Raw genomic sequence first — 23258 nt, forward strand, 5'->3', positions numbered from 1 at the left:
TACTACAGTAATAATAACACCCGCGCAGGTGTCATCATCAACGAACGACGACTACTCTATCTCGTCTACACGTACTAGCTAGACTACCTTCGCGCTCGAACCGGAAATCGTCTTCAACTCAACCCGTACGCGACGCGTAGCAGCTGCCCGACGAATAACCCTAACGGCGTGCCTATCGCGTACCCGATCGTCCCCACGATCACCGCGGGCTGCGTCGCGCTGGACCACCCGCGCGCCGCCGCCGTCGCCGCCGCCGTCGCGGGCCCGCCCACGTTCGCGTTCGACGCGGTCAGTATCGCCCACGTCGGGAGCTGGAGGATTTTCCATCCGACGACGAAGCACGTCGCCAGATGCACACACAGCTGTATCGCGATGAACGCGAGCGTCGGGCCGCCGGCGGCGACGGCGACGCGCGGGTCCGCGGCCGCGCCGAGGGCGGCGAAGAACACGAGCATGAGGGCGCCGCCGATGACGTCGCCGCCGCGGAAGAGGCCGCCGCCGCCGCCGCCTATTTTCGTCGCGTTCGACGTCGCCGCCGCCGCCGCTGCGGCGAACGCGGGCGCGAGGACGCCGGTGACCCCGAGCGCCGCGCCCGGGTACCCGATCATCGCCGCGATCGCTTTCCCTCCTTCGATCAAGAGGAGCGCGCACGTCAACGCCGCCGCGATCGTCGCCGGCGTGGCTTTCGAGCGCGTCGCGTCGTCCAGCGCGTCGCCGCCGGCGCCGCCGCCGTCGTCCTCCCCCGCCGCCGCCGCCGCCGCCGGGACCGCGCCGATGACGGCCAAGAACCCCGCCATCGCGAGGTTATCCGCAGCCATCCCCGCGGCGAGCGCGGCCTGCCCCGCGGCGCTCCCGCTCAGCCCTAACGCCTGCGCGGTCGCCGCGTAATTCAGCGAACCCCCGACGTACGACGCGCACAGGCACGACGCCAACCGCCACGCGTGTTCCCCCATCCCGGCCCCGACGACCGCGAACGCGACGACCGCGCCGAGGACGGAGCCGACCGCGCCGACGACGAACGCGCGCAGCACCGGCCCGGCTTTCGACGCGGCGTCGCGGACGTTCACGCCGAGGAGCGTCAGCGCGACGGCGAGGGGCATGAGGAGCGTCCAGACGAGGTCGTACTGGGAGGAGACGGGGGGTAAGACGCCGCACGTCGCGAGCGACATCCCGAGCCCCATGGCGAGGAGCGGGGAGGAGACGGAGGCGCCCCAGGTCGTTCTGCGCTCCGCGACGCTCGCGGCGAGCGCGCACGAGGCGAGGATCGCGAGCGTGGGGTCAGCGTTCGCGAGGGCGAGCGCGCGGGTCCGCGCGTCGCGCGGACGGCGGCGATCCAGCATCGGTGCCGACGACGACGGGGAGGGTGCCGACGCGAGATCGCGACCGCGACGCGTCGCCGGTCGCGCGGACGACGCGCGCGAGGGGCGAGGACGGCTCGCGCGCGCGTGAGCACGAGCGCGCGCGGCGGCGGACGGCGCCGCGGCGCACGCCATGCCCGGGGGGATGCGGCGCTCGCGCGTGTGCGCGTCGTCCGAGGGTCCGAACGAAACTTCAGTTGGAGAAGCCGACTCTGCGGCGGCGCGAGGCGGGGACGCGCCGCGTGAGGTACAACGTACTGCGAAGTGTGAAGTGGATGACGTGCGTTCGTTACATCTGTTCCTACGTGCTTGTTATTTCGTTCACGCCGACGCGAGCTCGCTCGACAGTCTTCGCATGGTCTCGAGCAACCTGTCTTGAGCCTGTAGGTCGACGCGCTCCGCCGCGACGCTGTACCACTTCAGCGACTCCTTTTTGTTCACCGCCACGCCGCACTGGCCGTATTCGTAGATGAACCCGAGATCGCGCGGGGAACGTATTGAACCCAGTTCCACCGCCCTGAAGAGCAGTTCGAGCGCCTTTGCTTCATTTTTATCCACGCCCTTGCCGTACCAGAAGCAGTGTGCGAGCAAGTTGGTGGCGTGAGCGTGCCCACACCCGGACGCTCTTTCCCACAACTCGAACGCCTTCGTCTCGTCTCGCAGCAGGTCGAAGTCATTGTAGTACGCCTTCGTCTCGTCTCGCAGCAGGCCATCGAAGTCATTGTAGTAGCAGCATCCGAGGTCATACATGACGTCGGCATCTCTAGTCGCCGCCGCCTTACTCCACCAGTAGGTCGCCTTTCTCCACGAGTACCTCTTTGTTATCCTCTTCCAACCGAGCTCGCACAACGCCCTCGGAGTGCCCGGCAACGACGTGTCAGACTTCTCCGCGCTCCTCCACACCTTGCTCACCGCGGCGAGCCTGATGCGGTCTCGCGGGTCGTCCCCGAGGTGCGAGAACACGACGGCCGCGACGTTCTCGGGGATGTCGTCGAAAGTCATGGTCAGGTCTGGGCGTGCGGGAGCGGGGGCGGCGCGCGGGAAAGTGAGGGTCGTCCCCGCCTTTTTCTCGGACGGGTCGATTCGCAAAAGAAATTGACGTGACAGGACGTTTGTCGGCGACGGGTGAACAACAGTCACGCACTCCACGCGGTCACCTAAAACGCATCACAACCCGAACCCGCCTATGGCTAAACTCGTCAAGTTCTTCAGCAGATACATCGGATCGTCCCTCCCCCCCTCGCCACCCCCCCCGCTCGCGAGCGCGACCGCTCTCTGTTGCAAATCCCCCGCCGCGAGCGCGCACCGCAACGCGAGACCCCTGGTCCCCTCGTCCGGGTCCTTACTCCGCGCTTCGTCCGCCATCTCCTCCGCCCTCGCGAGAAGATACCCCAACGCGCTGGGCCTCGTCGCATCCGCGAGCGCGTGGTACGCCGCGGCCGGCGGCACCGCGGTGATCGCGCCGTACGCGGCGAAGAACGCCGCGGATCGAACGTGCGGATGCGAATGCGACGCCGCGACGGCGTCCACGGAAAGCTCCAACGTCGCGGCGGCGACCGCGGCGGCGTCCGGGGCGTTGCGCGCCGCGGCGCAGCACTCGCCGAGGGCACCGAGCGCGCGCGCGAGGACGAGCGCGTCGATGCCGCCGCCGGGGACGTGGACGTCGTCGTCGGACGCGTCCGGTCGCGCGCGGTAGGCGTCGGCTTTCGAAGCGTCGGCGGCGGCGGATTTCAGCAGGTCCGAGACTCGGATCAGGAGCGGGCCCGCGAGCGCGCCGCCGACGAGGTGCGCGCGCGTGCGGCGCGCGGTTGGCGCGGCGCCGGCGGCGCCTCGGCGCAGGCGTTCGAGGCTCTTCGGGGCGAACCGGCGCTCTCTGCCAACCTTGACGATCGGCCGCGGCGTTTCACCGCGCGTCGTCGAGGCGCCGCCCGACGCGAGCGTCCCACCCAAAACGCTCGCGTCGTAGCCGTTACGAACACCCACATCGTCGATCGCGACGGACGGCAACGCCGCGAGCTCCCTCGCCGCGTCCGCGATCGCGTCGAGCACCTCCAACCGCTGCCCCGCGTCGCACCGCCCGGACGCGAACGCCTCCGCCGACAACGCCGGACCGGCCACCCCCGGCGCCGTCGCCGCGACGGCGCACAGCGCCCTCCTCCGCGCGACCGCGAGCGGCTCGTCGTCCGGCGTCGCCGGATGCGCGTGCACGAGCGCGGCGACGAGGTCGTTCGCGTGCCCGATGAGCTCCTCCGGCGCGGCGCGGATGAGCGACTCCGCGGCGTGGACCGCGCCCTCCGCCGCGTCCGCGCGGTCCACGGAAGTCTTCGAGCTCGCGGTGTCGTCCCCGCCGCGAGCTTGTCGCAGCCACTCGACGCACTGGGATAAGGAGGTCGGTCGAGGGAGCGCCGCGATGCGCTTGCGCGTCGCGCGCGCGACGACGGCGAGGCGCGCGCGTTTGGCCGCGGCGGGGTCCGCGACCGCGCCGGCGGCGGGAGCGTCCCCGAATTTGGATTCGCCGGCGCCGCCGCCGCCGTCGTCGTCTTCGTCGTCCGTCATGTCGTACGGCTCGAGGCTGTCGCTGTCGCTGTCGCTGTCGCTATCGTCGTCGTCGTCGTTGTCGTCGTCGTCGTCGCGTCTCGAAACGCCGCCGCCGCCGAGACGCACGGCGCCGTCCGGATCATCGTAATCGTCGCCGTCGTCGTCGGCCTCGTCTTCGTCGTCGTCCTTCTCCTCCTCTTCCTCGCCGCCGCCGCCGCCGCCGCCGATGGCGCCCATCGCGAACGCCTCCGCGGCGTCGTCGCCATCTTCCCATCCACCCTCCGCGTCGCGCGCGGCGACGGACGCTTCCGATAACGCCCACGGGTCGCGCTCCCACTCCGCGCCGTCGACGGAGACGGCGTCCTCGTCCCCGTCGCCGGCGCCGAAATCCTCAGGGTCGTTCCATACGAGCGATTGTTGGGGTGGAGTTGAAAGGCGTCAGGTGGAGTTGAAAGGCGCCGAGGGCGGGTATTGAAAGCGAGGTGTGGGCGGAGAGATGCGCCGGCAAAAGTCCTTAAGGATCGGCGTCCACCACGCGAACGCGGTCGTATGGGGACCAGTGTATAGAACGCACCTCATCCTCCGCGAACGTCAGCGGCCGTCCCGGGTCCACCGCCCTCGCGAGCGCGATCGCAACCTTCTGCCCGTGCACTCTCACCCGCATCGCGGGCGAGTCGAGGCGCGCGCTGACGCCGCGCATGACCGCCGCGGAGTTGGCGCCGGTGACGAAGAAACGACGCGCCTCGAGCGGGTCGCACGCCGCGATCGCCGCGCGCATAACGGACGCGACCTGACCGTTAATCTTCCCGCCTCCCATGCGCACGGCGTCCTCGTCCGCCCACGCGTCGACGATCGCGGCCGCGGTCGTCTCCTTATGGCGTCTAATGAGGACGTCCTCGGCGTCCGCGGCCTCGCCCGCGCGCGTCGTCGTCGTCGTCGTCGTCGTCGTCGGCGGCGGCGGCGGCGGCGACACGAGCGCGAAGCGAAGCAAAGCCGCCGCCGCCGCTCGCGGGATCGCCCTCCGCAGCAGCAGCCCGTCGCACAGCGCGTGTCGAAATACGTCGCACGCCCAGAACCGCTCGCCGAACGCGTGCCGCAGGCACCGCTCGATCGCGCGCCATCGCATCGGACCGGTCGGTCGGTCGGGAGACGCGGCGACTGCGAGCGCCGACGCCGCCAGTTTGGCCGCCGCGTGCGCGTCCGTCATCGCCGCGACGAGACTGTTTGCCCATACGACGCGCGGACGACCGTCGCCGTCGCCGTCGTCGTCGACGACGACGATCGACGCGAGAAGCGCGTCCGCGGCCTCGTCCGCGTGGCCGCGGCGGCACAGGCGCGCGAGCGCGAACGCGGCGGCGGACTCCGCGCGACGGCCGCGCGTCGAAGTCGACGTCGACGTCGAAGACGACGCCCGCGCCGCGTCGATGACCTGCGCGGCGACGGCGCGCGCGAGCGTCGACGGGCGCAGCGCCGCCGCGGAGGGGTGGCTCCCAGGAGGCAGCTCGAGCCTGTCCGCGGCGGAGAGGAGCAGCGCGAGGCTCTCGTTCGCGTTCGCGTTCGCGTTCGCGTTCGCGTCGTCGCCGTCCCATACGCTGGTCCCCATACGGCGGACTTCGTCCTCCTCCCCCTCCCCCGACGCTAACCGCCGCGCGAGCCCGTCGTCGATCGCGCGCGACAGCGCCCTCGCCGCCTCCGTCGCGACCGCGCGCTTCTCGCCGTCGCTCAGCCCTCTTCCGTTGCCCAAACCGCCGCGGCTCGGGGAGAGCGCGGGGACGAGCACCCTCGTCGCGATCGGCGCGGGCATCGCGCGCACGATCGCGTCGAACGACGTCGATCGCTGCGACGCGGACATGCACGGCAGCCATCGCGCGGCGACGGAGAACAGCATCTCCTCGCCCGCGCGCTCGAACCCGTCCCATCGCGACGCGGAGGAGGAGGGCGTGGACGAAGACGAGGACGACGACGACGACGCGCGACGCGCCGCGGCGGCCGCGGCGGTCAGCGCGTCTTCCGCGTCGCCGTCGAGCGTCGCCGCGATCTCGGCACCCGCGCGGGGGGCACCGTCGTCGTCGGGGAGGAGCACGCGACGCGCGAGGGAGAGCGCGCGCATCACCTCTCCCGGGGCTTTCGCGTCGCACAGCGCGACCGCGAGGGCGCGGTGGAACGCCGCGACGGGCGCGTCGTGCCCCCGCGTCATGCCTCGGCGCCTCCGACGAGTGCGCGCGAAAATCGTCGTTGTTTGCCAAGTAGACAAAAATAAAACATTCACGGCGTCCGCTTCGTCATACCTCGCGCGCGCGAGCGCCGCCCCCGACCCCGCCGCGCGCGTCATCCCGCCGCGATGCCCCCCCCGGGGTCCCCTCTTTCCGACGCGTGGACGCCCGCCGCCGAGGACGGCTCCTTAACCCCAGAGCAAGCGAAGCGCTTCCAAGACGACGGCTTCCTCGTCCTCCCCGATTACGCCTCCGCGACCCAAGTCCGCGCGATGCTCGCGCGCGCGGACCAACTCCTCGACGCGTTCGACCCGGCCACGGTCCCTCGCAGCGTGTTCAGCACCGTGGACCAGAAGCGCACGTCGGACGCGTACTTTTTGGACAGCGGGAACCACGTCTCGTTCTTCTTCGAGGAGGACGCGTTCGACGAGACGACGAGCGAGCTCAGGCGCGTTCTACGAGTAGCCCCACACTGGTCCCCATACGACCCCGTCCGCGTGGTGAACGCCGATCCTTAAGGACTTTTCCCGTCCTTTCTCTCCGCCCAGGGTCCCTCGCTCACAATCCCCGCCCTCGACGCCTTTCAACTCCGTCTGACGCCTTTGAACTCCGCCCCGACATTCGTCGCTTCGCGCGGACCCTCGACCCTCAGGCAGCCCAAGGCGCTGTCCGTGAACAAGCTCGGGCACGCGCTGCACGACCTCGACCCGACGTTCCGCGCCTTCTCGCGGTCGAAAAAGATCGCGAGGACGCTGCGCACGTTGGGGATGCGCGACCCGACGCCGGTGCAGAGCATGTACATCTTCAAGCAGCCCGGCATCGGCGGCGAGGTCACGCCGCATCAGGCGCGTTCTATACACTGGTTCCCATACGACCGCGTCGGCGTGGTGAACGCCGATCCTTAAGGACTTTTCCCGGCGTGTCTCTCCGCCCACCACTCGCTTTCAATCCCGACACACCTCGGTGCCTTTCAACTCCGCTTCTGATACCTTTCAACTCCACCCCGACGTTCGCTCGTATGGAACGACCCTCAGGACTCGACGTTTCTTCACACGACGCCGAGGACGTGCGCGGGGGTCTGGGTCGCGCTCGAGGACTGCACGAAAGCCAACGGGTGTCTGTGGGCGCTGCGGGCGTCGCATAAAGAAGGCGTGCATCGACGGATGGTGCTCGCGCCGGAGGCGGAGCGCCCGGACGCGGGCACGCCGGGCTGGCGCGGGAACGTGACGTTCGAGGGCGAGTATCCGACGTTTGATCTGGCCGCGTTTGAGGTGCGTTCTATACACTGGTCCCCATACGACCCCGTTCGCGTGGTGAACGCCGTTCCTTAAGGACTTTGCCCGGCGCGTCTCTCCGCCCACCCCTCGCTTTCAATCCCCGCCCTCGACGCCTTTCAACTTCAACTGACGCCTATGAACTCCACCCCGACATCGCTTTGTATGGAACGACCCTGAGCCGCTGGAGACGAAAGCGGGGACGATGGTGCTGCTGCACGGCGAGAACGTGCACTACAGCGCGCCGAATAAGAGCGACGCGAGCCGGCACGCGTACAGCGTGCACTTCGTGGAAGCGGACGCGACGTGGGACGAGAGGAACTGGTTGCAGAGGCGCGAGGATTTTCCATTCGTGAGGCTCGGGGACGGCGAGGAGTGAGGGCCGTTCTATACAAGCGAACGTCGGGGCGGAGTTGAAAGGCGTCAGTTGGCGTTGAAAGGCGTCGAGGACGGGGATTGAAAGCGGGGGATGAGCGGAGAGATGCGCCGGCAAAAGTCCTTAAGGAACGGCGTTCACCTCGCCAACGCGGTCGTATGGGGACTAGTGTATAGAACGCACCTGAAGACGTCGCGTCGGGAGACGCGCGACGACTGGACGAGGACGGGTTAGCGTCGCGGTCGCGCGAGGCGTCGGGAGATCTCGCGCGCGTGTAATATCATGAGCGTGTACTATGCTATGGTCTGTGATGCCGTCCGCGGCCGCCGCGCTCGACGCGCGTACTCGTATCCGCGGCGAGAGTTCGCATCTCGTAAAAAATCCTGTCTCAGCAGCCGAGAGAAAAAATAATCTGGAACGTCGGCGGCGGCGTCGTCAGTCCTGTTCGCGCGACCGAACGCGGCCCTCGAAGTCCTTCCGAGATGGGCGAGAAGAAGGAGAAGAAGGAGAAGAAGGAGAAGAAGGAAAAGAAGGAGAAGAAAGAGAAGAAGCGCGACCGCGACGACGACGATGCCATCGCCGCCGCCGCCGCCGAGAAGCGCTCGAAATTCGACGACGACGCGAACGACGGCGACGACGACGACGACGCCGGGATCGTGTTCAAGTCCGCGAAGGACGGCGGGAAGTCCGCGTCGACGAAACCCCCCGGCGGCGGCGGCGAGCGGTACGGCGCCGCGCCGCCCGCGCCGGGCACGTTCCCCCTCGCGAGCACGAAGGTGTACATGGGAAATCTCGCGTGGACCATCGACGAGGACGCGCTGAAGGAGGCGTTCAAGGACTGCGGCGACGTCCTGAGCGTGAACTGGTTCGAGGAGAAAGAGACGAAAAAGTTCCTCGGCGCGGGCGTCGTCGAGTTCGACTCCGCGGACGCGGCGAAGAGAGCCGTCGCCGCCGCGGGAAGGCTCGTGCACGACCGTGAGACGAAGATTCGGCACTGGGAACAGAGAGGGAACACGGGCGAGGAGAAGAAGGCGGCCAAGGCGGCGGCGGGCCGCGACGTGAAGCCGATGGGGCCGAAACCGCCGGGGTGTTACACCCTGTTCATGGGCAACCTCAACTTCGCGATCGACGACGACGCGATGTTCAAGTTCTTCAAGGAGGGCGCCGGGGTCGAGATCGCGGCGCTGCGGTGGCTGACGAATAAGGAGACCGGGGAGTTTCGAGGCGTCGGGTTCGCGGATTTCAACTCCGACGAGGACATCGACAAAGCCGCGAAGCTGCACGGGACGCCGTGCATGGGGCGGCCGATCCGCATGGACTGGCAGGCGCCGAAGTCGCGGGAGTGAGTGGGGGGGGTGGAGACTAATAATCCAATTCTATCGCTCGCCCGCCGCCGCTATCGTCGTTCTTCCGACGTTTTGCTACTCCTTCGCGTCCCGCGCCCCCACCACCGCCGCGTCTCGACGACCGCGCCCGACGACCGACCCGGCTCGAAGTCCACCTTGTGCGGACACCGCGCGCCCCCTCCCGCGTCGTCCCCCTCCCCCGTCGCCCACGTCGGCGGCGGCAAAAATGGAAACGGCGCCTGGCTCGATCGATCCATCCCGGCGCCGAGCTCCGCGAGACCGTCCCACGCGGTCCACCCGTCCACGCTCCACTCGCTCCACGCCCACCACCTCTCCATCGGCGGCGCGCTCACCGCCAGAGGCGCGCGGCGCGCGTCCTCCGCCCTCGGTATCCTGTGAAGGCACGCTAACCCTTGAAACACCGGGAGGTATACGAGCGACCCGTGAAACATCCGACGCGCGTGCGTCGTGCTCGGCCGACGGTAAAACACCGCGGCGCTGAGCGCCATCGGCGCCGCGAGCAGCGCTGCCTCGTACGCGAACGGCGCGGTGGTCAGCCCGCACGTCACGGCGACGACGCCGAGGGGGAACATGTACACGGCGTTACGGAGCGCCACCGCGGCGAGTCGCCTGCCGGTTGCGTCGTAGGCGGGGTGCGAGAGCATTCGGTAGCCGCCTCTGAGGGTCGTTCCATACGAAGCATCGACGGGGTGGAGTTGAAAGGCGTCAGAAGCGGAGTTGAAAGGCGTCGAGGTGTGTCGGGATTGAAAGCGAGGGACCCTGGGCGAAGAGAAACGCCGGCAAAAGTCCTTAAGGATCGGCGTTCACCACGCCGACGCGGTCGTATGGGGACCAGTGTGAGATAGAACGCGCCTCACGTAGTCGTCTCTCGCCATGTACGCCAGCGCCATGAAGTGCGGCATCTGCCAGTAGTACAGCGCCGCGGCGAGGACGCCCGCGGCGGGCTCGATCGCGCCTCGCGCGGCGCACCAGCCCATGACGGGCGGTATCGCGCCGACGACGGCGCCCGCCCAGGTGTTCAACCAGTGCATCTGTTTCAGCGGGGTGTAGCACAGCGCGTAGAGCGCGATGTTGAACGCCCCGAGCGCGGCCGTTTCGTTGTTCGCTTTCACGGTCAACACCCCCACGCCCGCGAGACCGGCGAGGACGCCGAACGTCGCCGCGTGCGCGACGCTGCAGCGCTTCGCCGGGAGCGGCCGACGCATCGTTCGGGCCATCACTGAGTCGTTTTTCACCTCGAACACCTGGTTGAACGTGTTCGCGCTCGCGCTGCACAGCATCGTCCCCAACGACGTCCACCCTAACCCCTCCCAGTCCACGCGCTCGCCGCTGCCGAGGACGTACCCCGCCGCCGCGGTGGAGACGACGAACGCGCTGAGCTTGAACTTGCTCAGGTCGTGATAAACCCTAAGCGCGTTCGCGATCGATCTCGCGAGCGACGCCGACGCCTCGCCCCCCGCCGTCGCGGCCGCGCTGAGGCCCATCTCCGCGCGTCGCTTCGTCGTCGTCGTCGTCATCGGCGCGCTCCCCGCGGTCGTCGCGCCCGTGGATTTCGTCCTCGTCGCGCCCCTGGCGGCGAACCCCGCCGCGCGGCTCGCCGTCGCCGTCGCCGTCGCCGTCGCCGTCGCCGTCGCCGTCGACGCCATCGACGTCGACGGGGTGCCCGCGCGTCCTCGCGCCGCGTGGAGCGCGCGCGCGGTCGCGGCGTGCGCGTCGACGCGCGGCGCGCGCGACGCCGCCGCGCGCGTCCACGGCCCCGGCCCCGTCGCCGCGAGCCTCGCGCGCGACGCCGCGTCGCGTGCGAGGCGCCGCATGCCTCCCGCCCCGCGCGGTCGCTAGTGCCCCGCCCGCCCGATGAAACACCGCCAGACAGACAGGTGGCAGTGCTCGCAGATATTTCTTGAAGCCATCATCAGTTCGAGGTGGCTCATCAGTCGAAACCAGCGCGCGTCCTTTCGTTTCCCTGTCCGACGCTGGTTCTGCCATTTGAGAGCGAGCGGGCAGCGCCCCGCACGCACCTCCGCCCCAGGGGCTCACGCGCTCCTCGCGACCGTCGCACGCGCCGCGCGCCCACCCGCGAGACGCCGCGCGTTGGAGGGGTCGGCGGAGAGGCGCGCGGATCTGATCAGTCAGATCTGCGCCTCTTCGCGGGAAAACAAAAGAGACGGACTTTGGTGGCGGGGAAACGCGAGATGAGCGCGCCCCCTCAGCCGCCGTACCGCCTCGTCACCGCGGCGAGCGGCGTGCGACCGCGCGGGCGACGGGCGTACTGGACGCGAGAGCGTCAGGAGAAGTTCCGCGAGGCGGTTCGGAAGAAAATCCGCGCGAAGGAGCCGCGCAAGTCGGGGGGGGAGGACGTCGCGTCGCCGTCGATGCGAAGGGACGTTCGGAAATTCTTACACGCGGACGAGGACGCGCGAAAGAGCGCGGAGAGCTTTCTCGCGTCCATCGTTCGAGGCGACGACGACGGCGACGCGAGCGAGCGCGAGAACGCGGCGGCGTCGTCGCGACCGAGCGCGTTCGCGTGGCGGCCGGAGTCCCAAAACTTGGTCCTGAAGCCGCGCGAGGAGAACCTCGCGTTGTCGGTTCCGGGCTTCCAAGGCGAGCTCGCGTCCAAGGCGATGAACCTAGACCGCGCGCGGCGGTTTTTCGACGCCAACGACGCCGCGCGCGTCGCGTCGGGGCAGCGGGTGGGCTCTGTCGTAGACGTGTTGTAAAATACACCCACGCGCTGTATGTTAAAACGAACGAGTCGAGTCGCCGTCTACACCGCGTATTCCCCCGGCCCCGGGTTCGAGTTCGTCGCGTACGTCGCGCGAGCCGCGTTGCCGAACGTCCCCGTCGCGCCCGTCCTCTTTGTCGACAACACCTGTTTCCCCGTCCCTCCGAACGCCTTCGGGCCGATCGCCGCCGGCCCCGGGGAGGTCATCCCGAACTCGCTCTTGGAGTGCTCCGAGGAGATGTACACCTTATCGCGGTGCTCCCTCGTCGTGCTCCCGAACCCGTACCGCGGCATCGAGCGCTTCTGCGACTCCGCCTGCGCGCCGACCGCGTTCGGGACGCGGTACTGCCCCGCGCCCGGCTGCTTCTTCGCGCGCTCGAGGTCGGGGTCCCGACCTCGACCTGCCGTCGGAAACGAAACCGTCGGCTCGGTGACGTTACTAGATGACCGCTGCGGGCCCATGCTCTGCTGCGGCTCGTACGCCGTGGGGCCCGGGCCGTCGCTGTTCGCGGTGACCTTCGCCGCCGCCTTGGATAAGAAGACCTTTTGCGCGGCGTCTCTCGTGGCGCCGCCGAAGCTGAACGCCTCTCCGGTTTGGCGCTCGCTCGAGACCATCTTCCCGATGCTGGTCTGCGCCGGGTAGCTCCCGGGCCCCGGGACCTGCGGGTTCCTCTTCGCGCGCTCGCCGCTCGGTTTCAGAAACCTCGACGCGCTGCCAAACGAGCACGAGCTCGAGGATCTGTTCTTCGACAGGTCCTGCTTCCCGAAAGTCGACTTCGTCTCGTATATCGCCCCGGGGGTGATCTTCCCAAAGTCCGTCTTGCTGTGCTCCTTGCTGACGACACCTTCGCGACCGCGTTTCTGTCCGCGGAGCCGAACCCGAACTTGGGCTCGGTCTTCTTTCTGGCTTCGATCTGCGGGCCGATCGCGCCGGGCATCGCGCGCGCGACGACGACGACGACGACGACGACGAGATTCCTCCTTCCCCTTTTTTGGTCGCTCGCCGGGCTACTGCTCGAGGGAATCGGCCAATTTTAGACGAGGCGACGACGCCCTCGCGCGGGCTGAGACGACGACGACGACGACGACGGCTCCGTTCGCGCGCGTTCGCGTCCGACGGCGTTCGCGACGCGACGGGGACGAGTCGCGCGGAGGTGGGATCGGCCGCCCGCGGGGGGTGAGACCGGGACGTTCGCGCGTCCTCGAATGAAGACGACGAGGGATTCCTTCGCTCGCCGTTTTAGGCCCACCCGCCAGCGCTCGCCAGCACTGCCAGCCGAGGCGCTGACCGGAGTTTCAGCGAGGGTTTCAGATCGCGCGAATTTCACCCCCGCCGCCCCTCGCCGCGCTCCCATTCCCAGTCGCGCGCGCACGATCCGCCGCCGCCTCGGGTCTCGTTAACCTTCCCGAGGATCATGTCGTCCTCGGAGAAAGTCACGAAGCTGTTCCGCATTCACAAGACGGTGCACAAGATGCTCAACGCGCGCGGGTACCTCGTGCAGCAGAAGGAATTAGAGCGCGACAAAGATTCCTTCAGGGAGGCGTACGGGGACGACCCGAAGCGCGAATCTTTGACGCTGATGCTCCCGCGAAGGGACGATCCGTCCGAGAACATCTTTGTGTTCTTCCCGGAGGAGGAGAAAGTGGGCGTGAAGACGATCAAGGAGTACGCGAAGCGCATGAAGGACGAGAGCGTGTTTCGCGCGATCATCGTCGTGCAGGCGTCGCTCACGCCCTTCGCGAAGCAGTCCCTGCTCGAGTGCGCGTCGCAGAGCTTCTACATCGAGCAGTTCCAAGAGATGGAGCTCCTCGTGAACATCACCGAGCACGTGTTGGTGCCCGAGCACGTGTTGCTGTCGGACGCGGAGAAGCGGACCTTGTTGGCGCGGTACAAGGTGAAAGACACCCAGCTGCCTCGGATACAGTTGCACGATCCCGTGGCTCGGTATTACGGCATGCGCCGAGGGCAGGTCGTGAGGATCATCCGGCCGTCGGAGACCGCGGGGAGGTACGTGACGTACCGTCTGTGCGTGTGATCGTCGAGCTGACGGTGGGCGGCGGGACGTGACGTGGGGGGGTGGGCGACGGGCGATCGGATCGGAATCGACGGCGTATCGATCGACCGATCGCATAACTTGAATAGCAGCGAGGTGTGACGACGCGGCGTCGGCATAGAATGAACTAACTCATCGTACGCGCGAAGCGACGCGGCTCTCGCTCACGTCATAGCTCGTCGTCCTCCGCGCGCTCCTTCGGCATCGACCGCTTCCTCTTCCGCTTCTTCTTCTTCTCGGGCTCGCGCATGGACGTGAACAGCGTCCGCGGAGCCTCCTCCTCCTCCTCCTCCTCCTTGTCCCACGCTTCGTCGATGAACTTTTGCGTCGGATACCTCTCGCACGCTTGGCCTTTGCGATCGCACACCGCGGTTCTCGCGTCGCCGTTCGCGTCGCCGTTCACCACGTACGCCTCGTACCACTCCTCCTCGGGCAAGATCCCGACGAGCTCCTGACACGTCTGTCTCATTCGATACGTCATCACGCGCCCCCGCGTTGTCGCGTGATGTTTGTCGTCCACCTGCTCGGGGTCGTTCCGTACGAGCGAACGTCGGGGTGGAGTTGAAAGGCGTCAGTTGGAGTTGAAAGGCGTCGAGGTGTTTCGGGATTGAAAGAGATGGGTGAGCGGAGAGAGACGACGGCAAAAGTCCTCAAGGAACGGCGTTCACCACGCCGACGCGGTCGTATGGGGTCCAGTGCGTAGAACGCGCCTGCTCCTCCCGCGGCGGCGGCTCCACCCCGGGACCGAAGAAGAAGTTGATCCCGCTCGCGAGCCCGATGCTGCCGTACGCCGTCCAAATTTCATCCGCGGCGTCCGCGCACGTCTTCTCCACGACGTCGATCGCCTCGGCTTCGGTGAGTCGGCGCGGCGTCGTGAGGTTGATCGTCGGGTCCGTCGCGTCCGTCGTGGTCGCCGCGCGTAACCGCCGAGTGATCGTGTGCGCGACGCCCTGGCAGGAGTTGCATCGCCAGTGCCTCGGCGTGTGCAGGTCGGATTTCTCTTCCTCCTGCGGGATGCGCGGGCGTGTGGGTTGGGGGGAGGGTGGTGGTGAGCGCTGCGACGAAGGGAACGGAAGGACGGTTCGGGTCGGAATGGAATCGCGTCGAGGCGAGGACCGATCGATCGACCGACCGATCGATCGAGCGAGCGAGCGAGCGTCCCCGCGCGTCGCGTCGGCGCGTCGCACCGTCAGGGTCCCCACGTGAAGGTCCATGGATTTTTCGCCGCTGTACCAATCGTCCGGGATGTGCCCTCTCGTGCTCACGGGGATCTTGACGCGCTTCGGCTCGCCCCCGGAGCCGGATCCTCCCCCGCCGTCGCGGTAGCCTTCTTCCGCGTGCGCTGTCGAGAGCTCGTTCACGTAGTTGGCGTTGAACGCGTCCGCGGGCGTCGACGCGCGGAGGATCGCGAGCGCGAGGAGCGCGAACGCGATGTTCAGGACGCGCGCGCGCATCTCTCCAGAGACGGACGTCGTCAACCGGTGACGCGGTGTCGCTCGCCTCGTCGCGCTCGGCGAGGACGCGCCGCGATGTGAAGACGACGTCTCGTCGTCGACCGACGGGACTGGAAGAACAGAACGAAGAAAATATCGCAAGATGGGAGGTGCGGCGTCACTCTCGCCGGCGCCATGCGCGCGCTCGCGACCCTCCCCGCGTCCCTCGCGGGGATTCCTCCCGCGTCGTCGCGAGCGTCGCGACGCGCGCGGTCGCTCGCCGTCCGCGCGCGCGCGTCCCCGCGGCGTCCGTCCGTCGCCGCTTCGCCGCTCGGGACGCGGACGACGCGTCATCATCGTTCGCGCCAAATCATGATGGCAGCCCCACCCCGCGCGGCGAAGAGGAAGAACGCCGACGGCCGCGAGTGCTGAGTCGAGGAGGCGAACAAGTACAACGAGGCACAGGCGAAGAAGTACGAGACGAGCGCGTTCGGGGGCGTGGACGTGTGGTTCGTGCTCGGCCTCGCCGTGTTCGTCGTACCGTTCGGCGGGCTGCTCGTCGGCGTGATGACGGGGCACGTGCACACGGGGTAGGTACGAGTAAATAGACTAAAGAGCGCGACGACTCTCGACGAGCCGGTGACTCGCGCGCGCGCAAGCCCACGCCGGGCAGCGCGACGCGATGATTCTCGTCGACCGCACCCGTTGCGAACCGACTAAGGCCTTAGCTAGACTACTAGAGTCTGCTACGACTATCTGGTGTTGTAATTTCAATCGTGGGGGTCCCGTGTGGCCCGCTAAAAGTCGTCGAAGCCTCGCGTCCCGCACTCGATCGCGATCCGCAGCCTTCGCCCGAGCTCCTTCGCGCCGCCGACCACGCCGTCCGGATACTCGCTCTCTTTCAAACGCGGCAGCCGCAACACGTTAAAGCACGCGTGCGCCATGGGCAGCGCCCCCGGCTCGTCCCTCCGCTGCGGCGGCAGCTCCCCCAACGTGAAGGGCACTGAGGGTCGTTCCATACGAGCGAACGTCGGGGTGGAGTTCATAGGCGTCAGACGGAGTTGAAAGGCGTCGATGGCGGGGATTATGAGCGAGGGATGGGCGGAGAGAGACGCCGGGCAAAGTCCTTAAGGATCGGCGTTCACCACGCCGACGGGGTCGTATGGGGACCAGTGTATAGAACGCGCCTGCGTCGCCCATGTACCCGACGAGGTTTCGAAAGCCCCCAGCCGGCGGCGACGTCAACCCGGTCGCGAACTGCAGCACCATGACCCGCTCGCGCTCCGTAAGGTCGCGCAGCGCGGCCCAGAAACACGCGACGCTGAACCCGGCCGCGAGCGACGCCTCGGAGTACGCCGAATGTCGCTTCCAATCCTCCAAGCACACCGCGGGCGCGCCGGCGATGAGGACGCTCAGGTCCTCGCCGCGCAAGACGGCTTTCATTCGCGCCTGCAGCGGCGGCGGGACGACGCTGCCGAACCCGGCGGCGAACGCCTCGGTCTGGTCCCTCACGGACCCGATGACTCTTCGCGCGACGAGCGCGCGGAGGTACGCCTCCGCGTCGGCTTCGGTCACGGCCTCGTCTTTGTCTTTGTCAGCAGCGTCGTCTTTGTCCGACCTCAGCGGGACGCGTTCGCCGGGGTAGAAAATCCCCGTCGGATCCTTCGCGTCATCCCAAGCGAGGTCGAGGCCGCGCACGCCGTGCTCGCGGACGTACTCGACCATGTTCTTGTGAAGCGTCGGGTCCACGGAGCGCAAGTCGTCTATCGTCATCGCGTGCCCGAGCAGACGCGAGCAAAACGCGGGCGTGAGCCGCAGCGGCATCGTCTCGCCGTGGTACAACGCGACGGCGGCGAGTCTCCCGAGCGCGTAAAAATACGACAAGTGCTCGGGCGTCACCTCGCCGCTCATCGGGTTCGGGTGAAGCGTCACGCCTCCGTCGTTCGAGGTGAAGAGAAGGCAATTCCGGTCGCACGCGGCGGCGGACACGATGGACATCCACTCGCGTCGTACCGCGGCGCCCTGCCCGGCTTCGTCCTTGAACGCGATGTGGACGCCTCCGGCGGGTTTGGCGGTGAACCCTCCGGCGCCGCCCGTCGACCGCGGCGGCGTGCAGTGCATGCAGAGGTCTTCGAGCGGCGACGCTCGGTCGCAGACGAGGTTGATGCGGTCCGCGAACCCGGGGACGGGGACGCCGTGGGGCGTCACCGGGCCGAGCTCCCATCGCAGCATCTCGAGGACCCACTGCCGCTTCGCGTTGACGTCCAACTCTCGCAGGCACTCGGTGAGCGCCCAGTCGCCGTCGCGTAGCTCTCTCGAGCGCGTCGTCGTCGCCTCGCGGTCTTGCCGGAGCATCAGAATCTCGGTGATCATGTTCACGACGTTTCGCGACGTCTCCGGCATCGACGCCGTCGCCGCGTCGAGCGTGCTCGCTGTCATCCCCGCGCTCGGATCCGCGCCCTCGCCCGGGGAGTCCAAATCCAAATCCCCCGGTATCGCGCGGAAGTGCCGCTCGAGCCGCTCGTACAGAGCCCCCGTGGACGCGTCTCTGCACGACTCGAACGTGTCGTCGGCGGGTGGCCCGTCGCCGGCACCGCCGCTCGCGATGAAGCTTTCCTCGATCGCTTTAAGACGCGCGTCGTAATCCACCGCGTCGTCGCCGTTTTGAATCCACGCGCGGACCCCCGCGTGCACGAGCCGCGCGCAAAACGTTCCCCCCGAGCTCCCGTGCGCCTCGTGCAACGGACCGAGGCCGGCGCTGACGAGGACGAGCTCGTTCGCGCCCGATGACCCGGGCTCATCCTCGCCGTCCGCGTGCAGCGGGCGCGCGAGCTCGCCGAGCGAATACGCCGCGAGCATCGCGCGGTCGACGTCCTTGCCTAAGATCATGTCGCAGAGGTTCTTCACGAGAACGTCGCCGCCGCGTCTGAGCAGCGCGCGGCGGCCTTGGACGTCCCCAGCGAGGTTCGCGACGACGAGCGTCGCGTTGAGGCGGCAGTCGGGGGAGCCGTCCGGGGGTGGCGGCGTTTGCGGTTGCGTTTGCGTTTGCGTTTGCGTTTGCGTTTGCGTTTGCGTTTGCGTTTGCGTTTGCGTTTGCGTTTGCGTTTGCGTTTGCGTTTGCGGCGGCGGCGCGTTCGCCGCGTTCCTCGCGTTCGCCGCGTTCCTCGCGTTCACCACCGCGGCCTCGATCGCGGCGGCGACGCGTTCGTCGCGCGCGTCGAGTTCATCGAGCGTCGCGCGCGCCTCGTCGACGGCGTCGTCCGCGGGCAGCATCGCCGCCGTCGCCCTGAGCTGTTCCAAGAACGCCTCGGCGTTCGGACTCCCCGCCGCCGCCGCGTCGAAGGCTTCGATCGCCGCCAACAACGCGCTCCGCGACGCCGGCATCGTCCCCGGCGAAGCGTCGGCGGCGGCGGCGGCGACCGCGGCGTCGAAAGCGGCGTTGGCGGCGGCGGCGGCGGGCGGCGGCGGCGGTGCGACCCCGTCCTCATCGCGCCGCGGCGCCCCGACGACGACGCCGCGTTTCAGCTTGAACGGCGCGGACGCGAGAATCGTCGCGAGCGCCTCCTCGAGCGACCCGCCGGTGCGCGGCTGCTCGCTCGCGGCGGCGGCCGCCGCGATGAGCGCGCGGCGCGCGGTGTTGTCCTCCTCCCGCGTCGCGTTCCTCCCCCGCCCCCAGCTCTGCGGCGGCTCGCCCATCAAGCAGTTGACGCAGTACAGCGCGTTGAACGTCACCTCCGGGTGGTCCCCTCGCAGCATTCGAATCAACGCCGACACGAGCGACGCCGCGGACGCGGAGACTCTCGCGCGGTGGTGGTGGTGGTGGTTCGGGTTCGCGTCGTCGTCGTCGTCCAAACGCTGCGGCTTCGCGGACGTGACGTCGAGGAGCCGCCACCGCCACGGCTTATCTTGCGCCAGCGTCGCGATCGCGATCACGCACTCGGACATGAGCTGTCCGTCGAACTCTCTGCGTCGCCGTCGGCAGGAGCTCGAGGTGCACTTTCGCGCCTTGTCTTTCTCTTTCGCGCCGCCGACGCCGTCGTCGTCGTGGTCGTCGTCGCTCTCGTCGAGGTCGTCGTCGAAGTCGTCGTCGTCCTCGAAGTGGTCGCCGTCGCCGTCGCTCGCGTCCGACATCGCGTGCAGCATGTTCGCGAATGCCGAAGCGATGACCTTCGGCCTCTCGTACCTCAGCAATAACTTCGCGCCGCGCTTATCCCGCGCGAGACCGCTCAGCGCTCGAATCGCGAACGCCGCGGTCTGGCTCATGCTCGGTCGTATGCACGGGAGCAAGTAGCTGATGATCCCCGGGGCGTGCGCGATGATCGCCCGGCGGCCGCGTTGGGAGCTCGAAAGACGCGCGAGAAGCCCGGCGGCTTCCACGCCGCCGGCGCCGAGCTTCCCTTCCTCTCTGAGCTTCTTGAGCTTTTCTTCCTCGCGCTTCTTCTTCTCTCTTCTCGCGATCTCCGTCAAAGATAACGTCGAGACCGCGTCCGCGATGTCAGCCACCGAACGAGAGGGCGTCTCGGTATTCGCTTCTTTTTCTTCTTCCTTTTTCGGCAACGCGTCCGCCAGCAGGGCGGCCACCCTGGAGATCATCGTCCCGGTGCTATCCGTCTTATCCAGCGTCGCGAGCAGGTCGTCCATGCACGGATCGTAAGAAACGATCCCGAACATCGCCGCCGCGGCGATGTGCGCGCAGTCGGGGGAGAGGTCGGTCGCGTCGTCGTCGGCGGCGGCGACGGGGGACGCGATCACCGCGTCGTCGTCCGTCGGGTCTGGCGAAGGGAACGCAAACATCGCGGGCGCGGCGTCCACGGACGCGCTTTTGCCCTCGAGAAAAAATCCATCGCCTTCGCCTTCGCCTTCGCACTCGCCGTCGACGTCGACGAGGCCGGGGACATCCTCGACCCTGAACGACTGTCCCATGACGCGAATCAAAATCTGTATCAACGACTGGTGCGACTCGATCACGTTGGACGCCCACTTCAAACCGAGCTCGGGGTTCACGCGCGAGTTCGCGGGGTCCGCCATCTCCGCGAGGACGATGAGCGCGTTCCGGCCGATCTCGTTTATCATCTCTCCGGACGCCATCTCGCGGTTCTCGTCCACGTCGGCGATCAACTTGTCGCCGCCGCGGACGCCGCCGCCCCAGCTTTGCACGGGTCTTAACAGCGTGGTAAACGCCGGGAGGAGCTCCTCCGAGGCGCGCAACAGCTTCGGCCACCCGGAGCCCTCGTTCGCGTACTCCGCTTCTTTCGTGACCGAGTACAAAGTGTGCACCAGAAGCGCGTTGCGCGCGCACAGCGACGACATCGTCGACCGCTTTCGGCGGACTTTTCGCTTCGTCTTCTTCTTTCGCTTCGCCTCGGCGTCCTTCTCCTGGTCTGTCTTTTTCTTTCGCTTCGCCTCGGCGTCCTTCTCCTGGTCCGTCTTCTCCTCGAGCGGCGTCCCCTCCGCGAGCGCGCGTCGCCTCTTCTGTCGCTTCAAAATCGCCATCGCCCCCTGCTTCGCTTGCGTCGCGATGAACTTATGGAACCCCGCCGAGCCCCTTTTCTCGATCTCCGGGATCGGATTCGTATCGATGAACTTCACGTCCGGGTTATCCGTGAACATGAGCGCGACGACCTGACTATCGATTAGCCTCAGGTGAGCGCGTATGAACGGCTTTTTGGACTCCAAATCCATTCCAAACTCCTCCACGAGGTGGTCGTACACAACCTTGAAGTTGCTCATCCCGGGGCTCACCCCGAGCACCCCGTACATGCATCCGACGATATCTTCGTCGCGCACGACGTCCGGATCGTCGTCGTCGCCGCCGTTTTCTTTTTCTTTTTTCCCCGGCTTTCGCGGGACGACGCCTCCGTTCGCGCGCGCCTCCTCGATCTCCGTCGCCGTGAACGCGATGTGCCCTATCAACAGCGGAAGTATCGTGTCCGCCTCCGGGGTGAGCATCCACTTCGCGTCGACGTGCGTGATCATCGTCTCCGCCGCCTCCACCGCGACGCCGACTTCCTCGACGTTCCACCGCGCCAGGTGACTCACGAGGTCGTCGACCAGGGTCACTGTGGCGAGGACGCCCTCCGGGTCGACGCCGCCGGGGAGAGGGCCTTTCGGGGTCTCGCCTACCCGCGGCTGGTTCGGCGGCCACGCCGCGTGGGGAGCGACCGCGGGGTCTAACAGGAAGACGCCGTCGGTTTCGGTTTCGGTTTCGTCCATCTCGTAGTAGTCGTCCGCGGCGGCGGCCTTGGCGGCGGCGGCGTCGGCCGGCGTCTCATACCACACCGCCCGCCGCTTCTTCTTCTTCTTCTTCTTCTTCTTCTTCTCGTTCTTATCCTCCTTCTCCGCGGCGGCGTTCTCTTCCGCGTTCTCCTTCGCCCACGCCTCGCGCCGGCGACACGTCCACCATCTCCGAACGTCCACGTCCAGCCCAATCGCGGGCGCGCGCCGCGCCATGATCTCCGGGTGACGCGTCTCGATCGCGTGAATCATCCGCTCGCACTCCCGCGCCTCCGAGACCGTCGGATACCCCGCGGCGTCGCCGCCTCTCTCCAGGTACCACCCCTCGACGCGCTGAATGACCTCGCGCTCGAGCGCGTCCGGGGGTTCGTTCGTTAAGGTTATCCCCAACCACGCGCGATCTTTCGTCGGCGCGCGCCACGGACGCAACCCGCCCGGCGGCGCGGACTCCGTCTCGTCGTGGACGTCTATGGCGTCCAGTCTCGTGTGGTCGTACCCGGCGAACGCATCCTCGTCGAGGTCGTCCCACTCCCTTTGCATCTTCGCCATGGACGTCAACGCCGACGCCGCGGTGGCGCGGAGTAAGAGGCGGCTGGTCGGGTCGGACAGAGGGTCTTCTTCGATGTCCGCCTCGACGTCGTCTTCTTCGTCCGAGTCGGACTCGGACTCGGCGGCGGCGTTTGCGGCGGCGGCGGCGTCGGCGGCGGCGGCGGCGTTTGCCGCGTCCGCCTTTTCCTTCTTCTCCGCTCGTTTCTTCTTCGCTCTCTCCTTCTTCTCCTCCGCCTCGCGCTCTCTCTTGCGGTCTTTCCTGGTCTTCTCTTTCCAGATATCTTTCCGTCGGCGCTTCTTGCTCTTCCCCCGCGCTCGAAGAATCGGCGCTTCTTGCTCCCCGGCGGAGGGCAAAAACGACGGCGGCGGCGTCTCCTCGACGCGCATCACCGGCCAGTGATTACACACCGCGGCTCTCACGCCGCGTAACGTGTGCTTCGCCGCGGGCGCGGTCATCAGCTGCGTCGTCATCTTGCCCGCGAGGTTCACGAGGAAGGTGAACGTCGCCCACACGCAGGAACACCGCGAGGACATCGCGCGCGTCGTCGCGGAGGCGATGTCGTCGAACCGCGGATGCATTCCGACGACGGAGCTCGCGGTGCTCTTGTGCTGCACGAGCGTGTTCAGGACGCCGAAGGCGGCGCCGATGGCGCCGTCACACGCGCCTTCGAGGGCGACGGCCGTCTCGTACTCCGCCCACTCGCCTCCGTACGGCGTCGGCGTCGCGTTCTTTTTCTTCTTCTTTTCTTTCGATCTCTCCTCGTCCCTCTCCTCCGCGTCGTCGTCGTCGTCGTCGTCCTTCTTCTTCTCTTTCCACTGCGGCGGCGAGACGCCCAGGGTGTCCACGACGACCGCCAACTGCATGACGAGCTCGCGTAGCTGCCGCGGGCGGAGCTGCCGCCATTGCCCGGCGGGGTGGCGCGCGGCGGCGTCGTCCGCGCGACTCGCGCCGTAGCCAAAGTTTTCCCGCGCGTCCAGCAGCGTCAAATCTTCAAACAGCGATCTGAACACGTGGAGGGCTTGCGTGCACGCGAGCGTGCCGCCGCCCGCGCCCTTGCCGTCGCTCGCGCGCCCCGGTTTCGGCAGGTGCGTTCGAAGCGCCGCGATAAGGCCGTTGATGGACACCTCTTCCGCGTCGCG

At 67.8% G+C, this 23258-nt stretch overlaps 12 protein-coding genes across 12 annotated transcripts; 3 read left to right on the forward strand and 9 right to left on the reverse strand.

Annotated features, from left to right (window-relative positions):
* Window positions 1–113: 113 nt before the first annotated feature.
* MICPUCDRAFT_60295 (DUF819 protein) lies at window positions 114–1493 on the reverse strand (the record flags this gene model as incomplete). The annotated part of the gene is made up of 1 exon (XM_003060711.1): window positions 114–1493. The coding sequence occupies one exon, from the start codon at window positions 1491–1493 to the stop codon at window positions 114–116; it is 1380 nt and encodes a 459-aa protein (XP_003060757.1).
* A 186-nt stretch (window positions 1494–1679) lies between these two features.
* On the reverse strand, window positions 1680–2360 carry MICPUCDRAFT_60296 (uncharacterized protein; the record flags this gene model as incomplete). Its single annotated transcript, XM_003060712.1, has 1 exon — window positions 1680–2360. The coding sequence occupies one exon, from the start codon at window positions 2358–2360 to the stop codon at window positions 1680–1682; it is 681 nt and encodes a 226-aa protein (XP_003060758.1).
* Window positions 2361–2525: 165 nt separating this feature from the next.
* MICPUCDRAFT_60297 (uncharacterized protein) lies at window positions 2526–6093 on the reverse strand (the record flags this gene model as incomplete). The annotated part of the gene is made up of 2 exons (XM_003060713.1): window positions 2526–4286; window positions 4471–6093. 2 exons carry the CDS (start codon window positions 6091–6093, stop codon window positions 2526–2528), a joined length of 3384 nt encoding a protein of 1127 aa, XP_003060759.1.
* Window positions 6094–6291: 198 nt separating this feature from the next.
* Window positions 6292–7720, forward strand: MICPUCDRAFT_5760 (uncharacterized protein; the record flags this gene model as incomplete). Its single annotated transcript, XM_003060410.1, has 4 exons — window positions 6292–6561; window positions 6766–6987; window positions 7144–7380; window positions 7565–7720. Coding segments are annotated over 4 exons (885 nt in total), but the record flags the coding sequence as incomplete, so codon positions are not given.
* Window positions 7721–8241: 521 nt separating this feature from the next.
* On the forward strand, window positions 8242–9105 carry MICPUCDRAFT_60299 (uncharacterized protein; the record flags this gene model as incomplete). Its single annotated transcript, XM_003060411.1, has 1 exon — window positions 8242–9105. The coding sequence occupies one exon, from the start codon at window positions 8242–8244 to the stop codon at window positions 9103–9105; it is 864 nt and encodes a 287-aa protein (XP_003060457.1).
* MICPUCDRAFT_34718 (uncharacterized protein) lies at window positions 9102–10610 on the reverse strand (the record flags this gene model as incomplete). The annotated part of the gene is made up of 2 exons (XM_003060714.1): window positions 9102–9781; window positions 9959–10610. 2 exons carry the CDS (start codon window positions 10608–10610, stop codon window positions 9156–9158), a joined length of 1278 nt encoding a protein of 425 aa, XP_003060760.1. The 3' UTR covers window positions 9102–9155.
* Window positions 10611–11123: 513 nt separating this feature from the next.
* Window positions 11124–12786, reverse strand: MICPUCDRAFT_60302 (uncharacterized protein; the record flags this gene model as incomplete). The annotated part of the gene is made up of 3 exons (XM_003060715.1): window positions 11124–11857; window positions 11897–12683; window positions 12728–12786. 3 exons carry the CDS (start codon window positions 12784–12786, stop codon window positions 11411–11413), a joined length of 1293 nt encoding a protein of 430 aa, XP_003060761.1. The 3' UTR covers window positions 11124–11410.
* A 435-nt stretch (window positions 12787–13221) lies between these two features.
* MICPUCDRAFT_69210 (uncharacterized protein) lies at window positions 13222–14048 on the forward strand. The gene has a single exon (XM_003060412.1). The coding sequence runs from the start codon at window positions 13264–13266 to the stop codon at window positions 13882–13884; it is 621 nt and encodes a 206-aa protein (XP_003060458.1). The 5' UTR covers window positions 13222–13263; the 3' UTR covers window positions 13885–14048.
* A 23-nt stretch (window positions 14049–14071) lies between these two features.
* Window positions 14072–14383, reverse strand: MICPUCDRAFT_60304 (uncharacterized protein; the record flags this gene model as incomplete). The annotated part of the gene is made up of 1 exon (XM_003060716.1): window positions 14072–14383. One exon carries the CDS (start codon window positions 14381–14383, stop codon window positions 14072–14074), a length of 312 nt encoding a protein of 103 aa, XP_003060762.1.
* A 169-nt stretch (window positions 14384–14552) lies between these two features.
* On the reverse strand, window positions 14553–15356 carry MICPUCDRAFT_60305 (uncharacterized protein; the record flags this gene model as incomplete). The annotated part of the gene is made up of 1 exon (XM_003060717.1): window positions 14553–15356. The coding sequence occupies one exon, from the start codon at window positions 15354–15356 to the stop codon at window positions 14553–14555; it is 804 nt and encodes a 267-aa protein (XP_003060763.1).
* A 729-nt stretch (window positions 15357–16085) lies between these two features.
* MICPUCDRAFT_69212 (uncharacterized protein) lies at window positions 16086–17774 on the reverse strand (the record flags this gene model as incomplete). The annotated part of the gene is made up of 2 exons (XM_003060718.1): window positions 16086–16338; window positions 16523–17774. The coding sequence occupies 2 exons, from the start codon at window positions 17772–17774 to the stop codon at window positions 16133–16135; spliced, it is 1458 nt and encodes a 485-aa protein (XP_003060764.1). The 3' UTR covers window positions 16086–16132.
* An 896-nt stretch (window positions 17775–18670) lies between these two features.
* On the reverse strand, window positions 18671–21311 carry MICPUCDRAFT_69214 (uncharacterized protein; the record flags this gene model as incomplete). The annotated part of the gene is made up of 1 exon (XM_003060719.1): window positions 18671–21311. A coding segment is annotated over one exon (2641 nt), but the record flags the coding sequence as incomplete, so codon positions are not given.
* Window positions 21312–23258: the final 1947 nt, after the last annotated feature.

This window comes from Micromonas pusilla (assembly GCF_000151265.4).
Source record: "Micromonas pusilla CCMP1545 genomic scaffold MICPUCscaffold_8, whole genome shotgun sequence".
Classification (NCBI taxonomy): domain Eukaryota; kingdom Viridiplantae; phylum Chlorophyta; class Mamiellophyceae; order Mamiellales; family Mamiellaceae; genus Micromonas; species Micromonas pusilla.

Coding starts and splice junctions, on each gene's coding strand:
- MICPUCDRAFT_69210 (XM_003060412.1), top strand. CDS start 13,264: ATGTCGTCCTCGGAGAAAGTCACGAAGCTGTTCCGCATTCACAAGACG.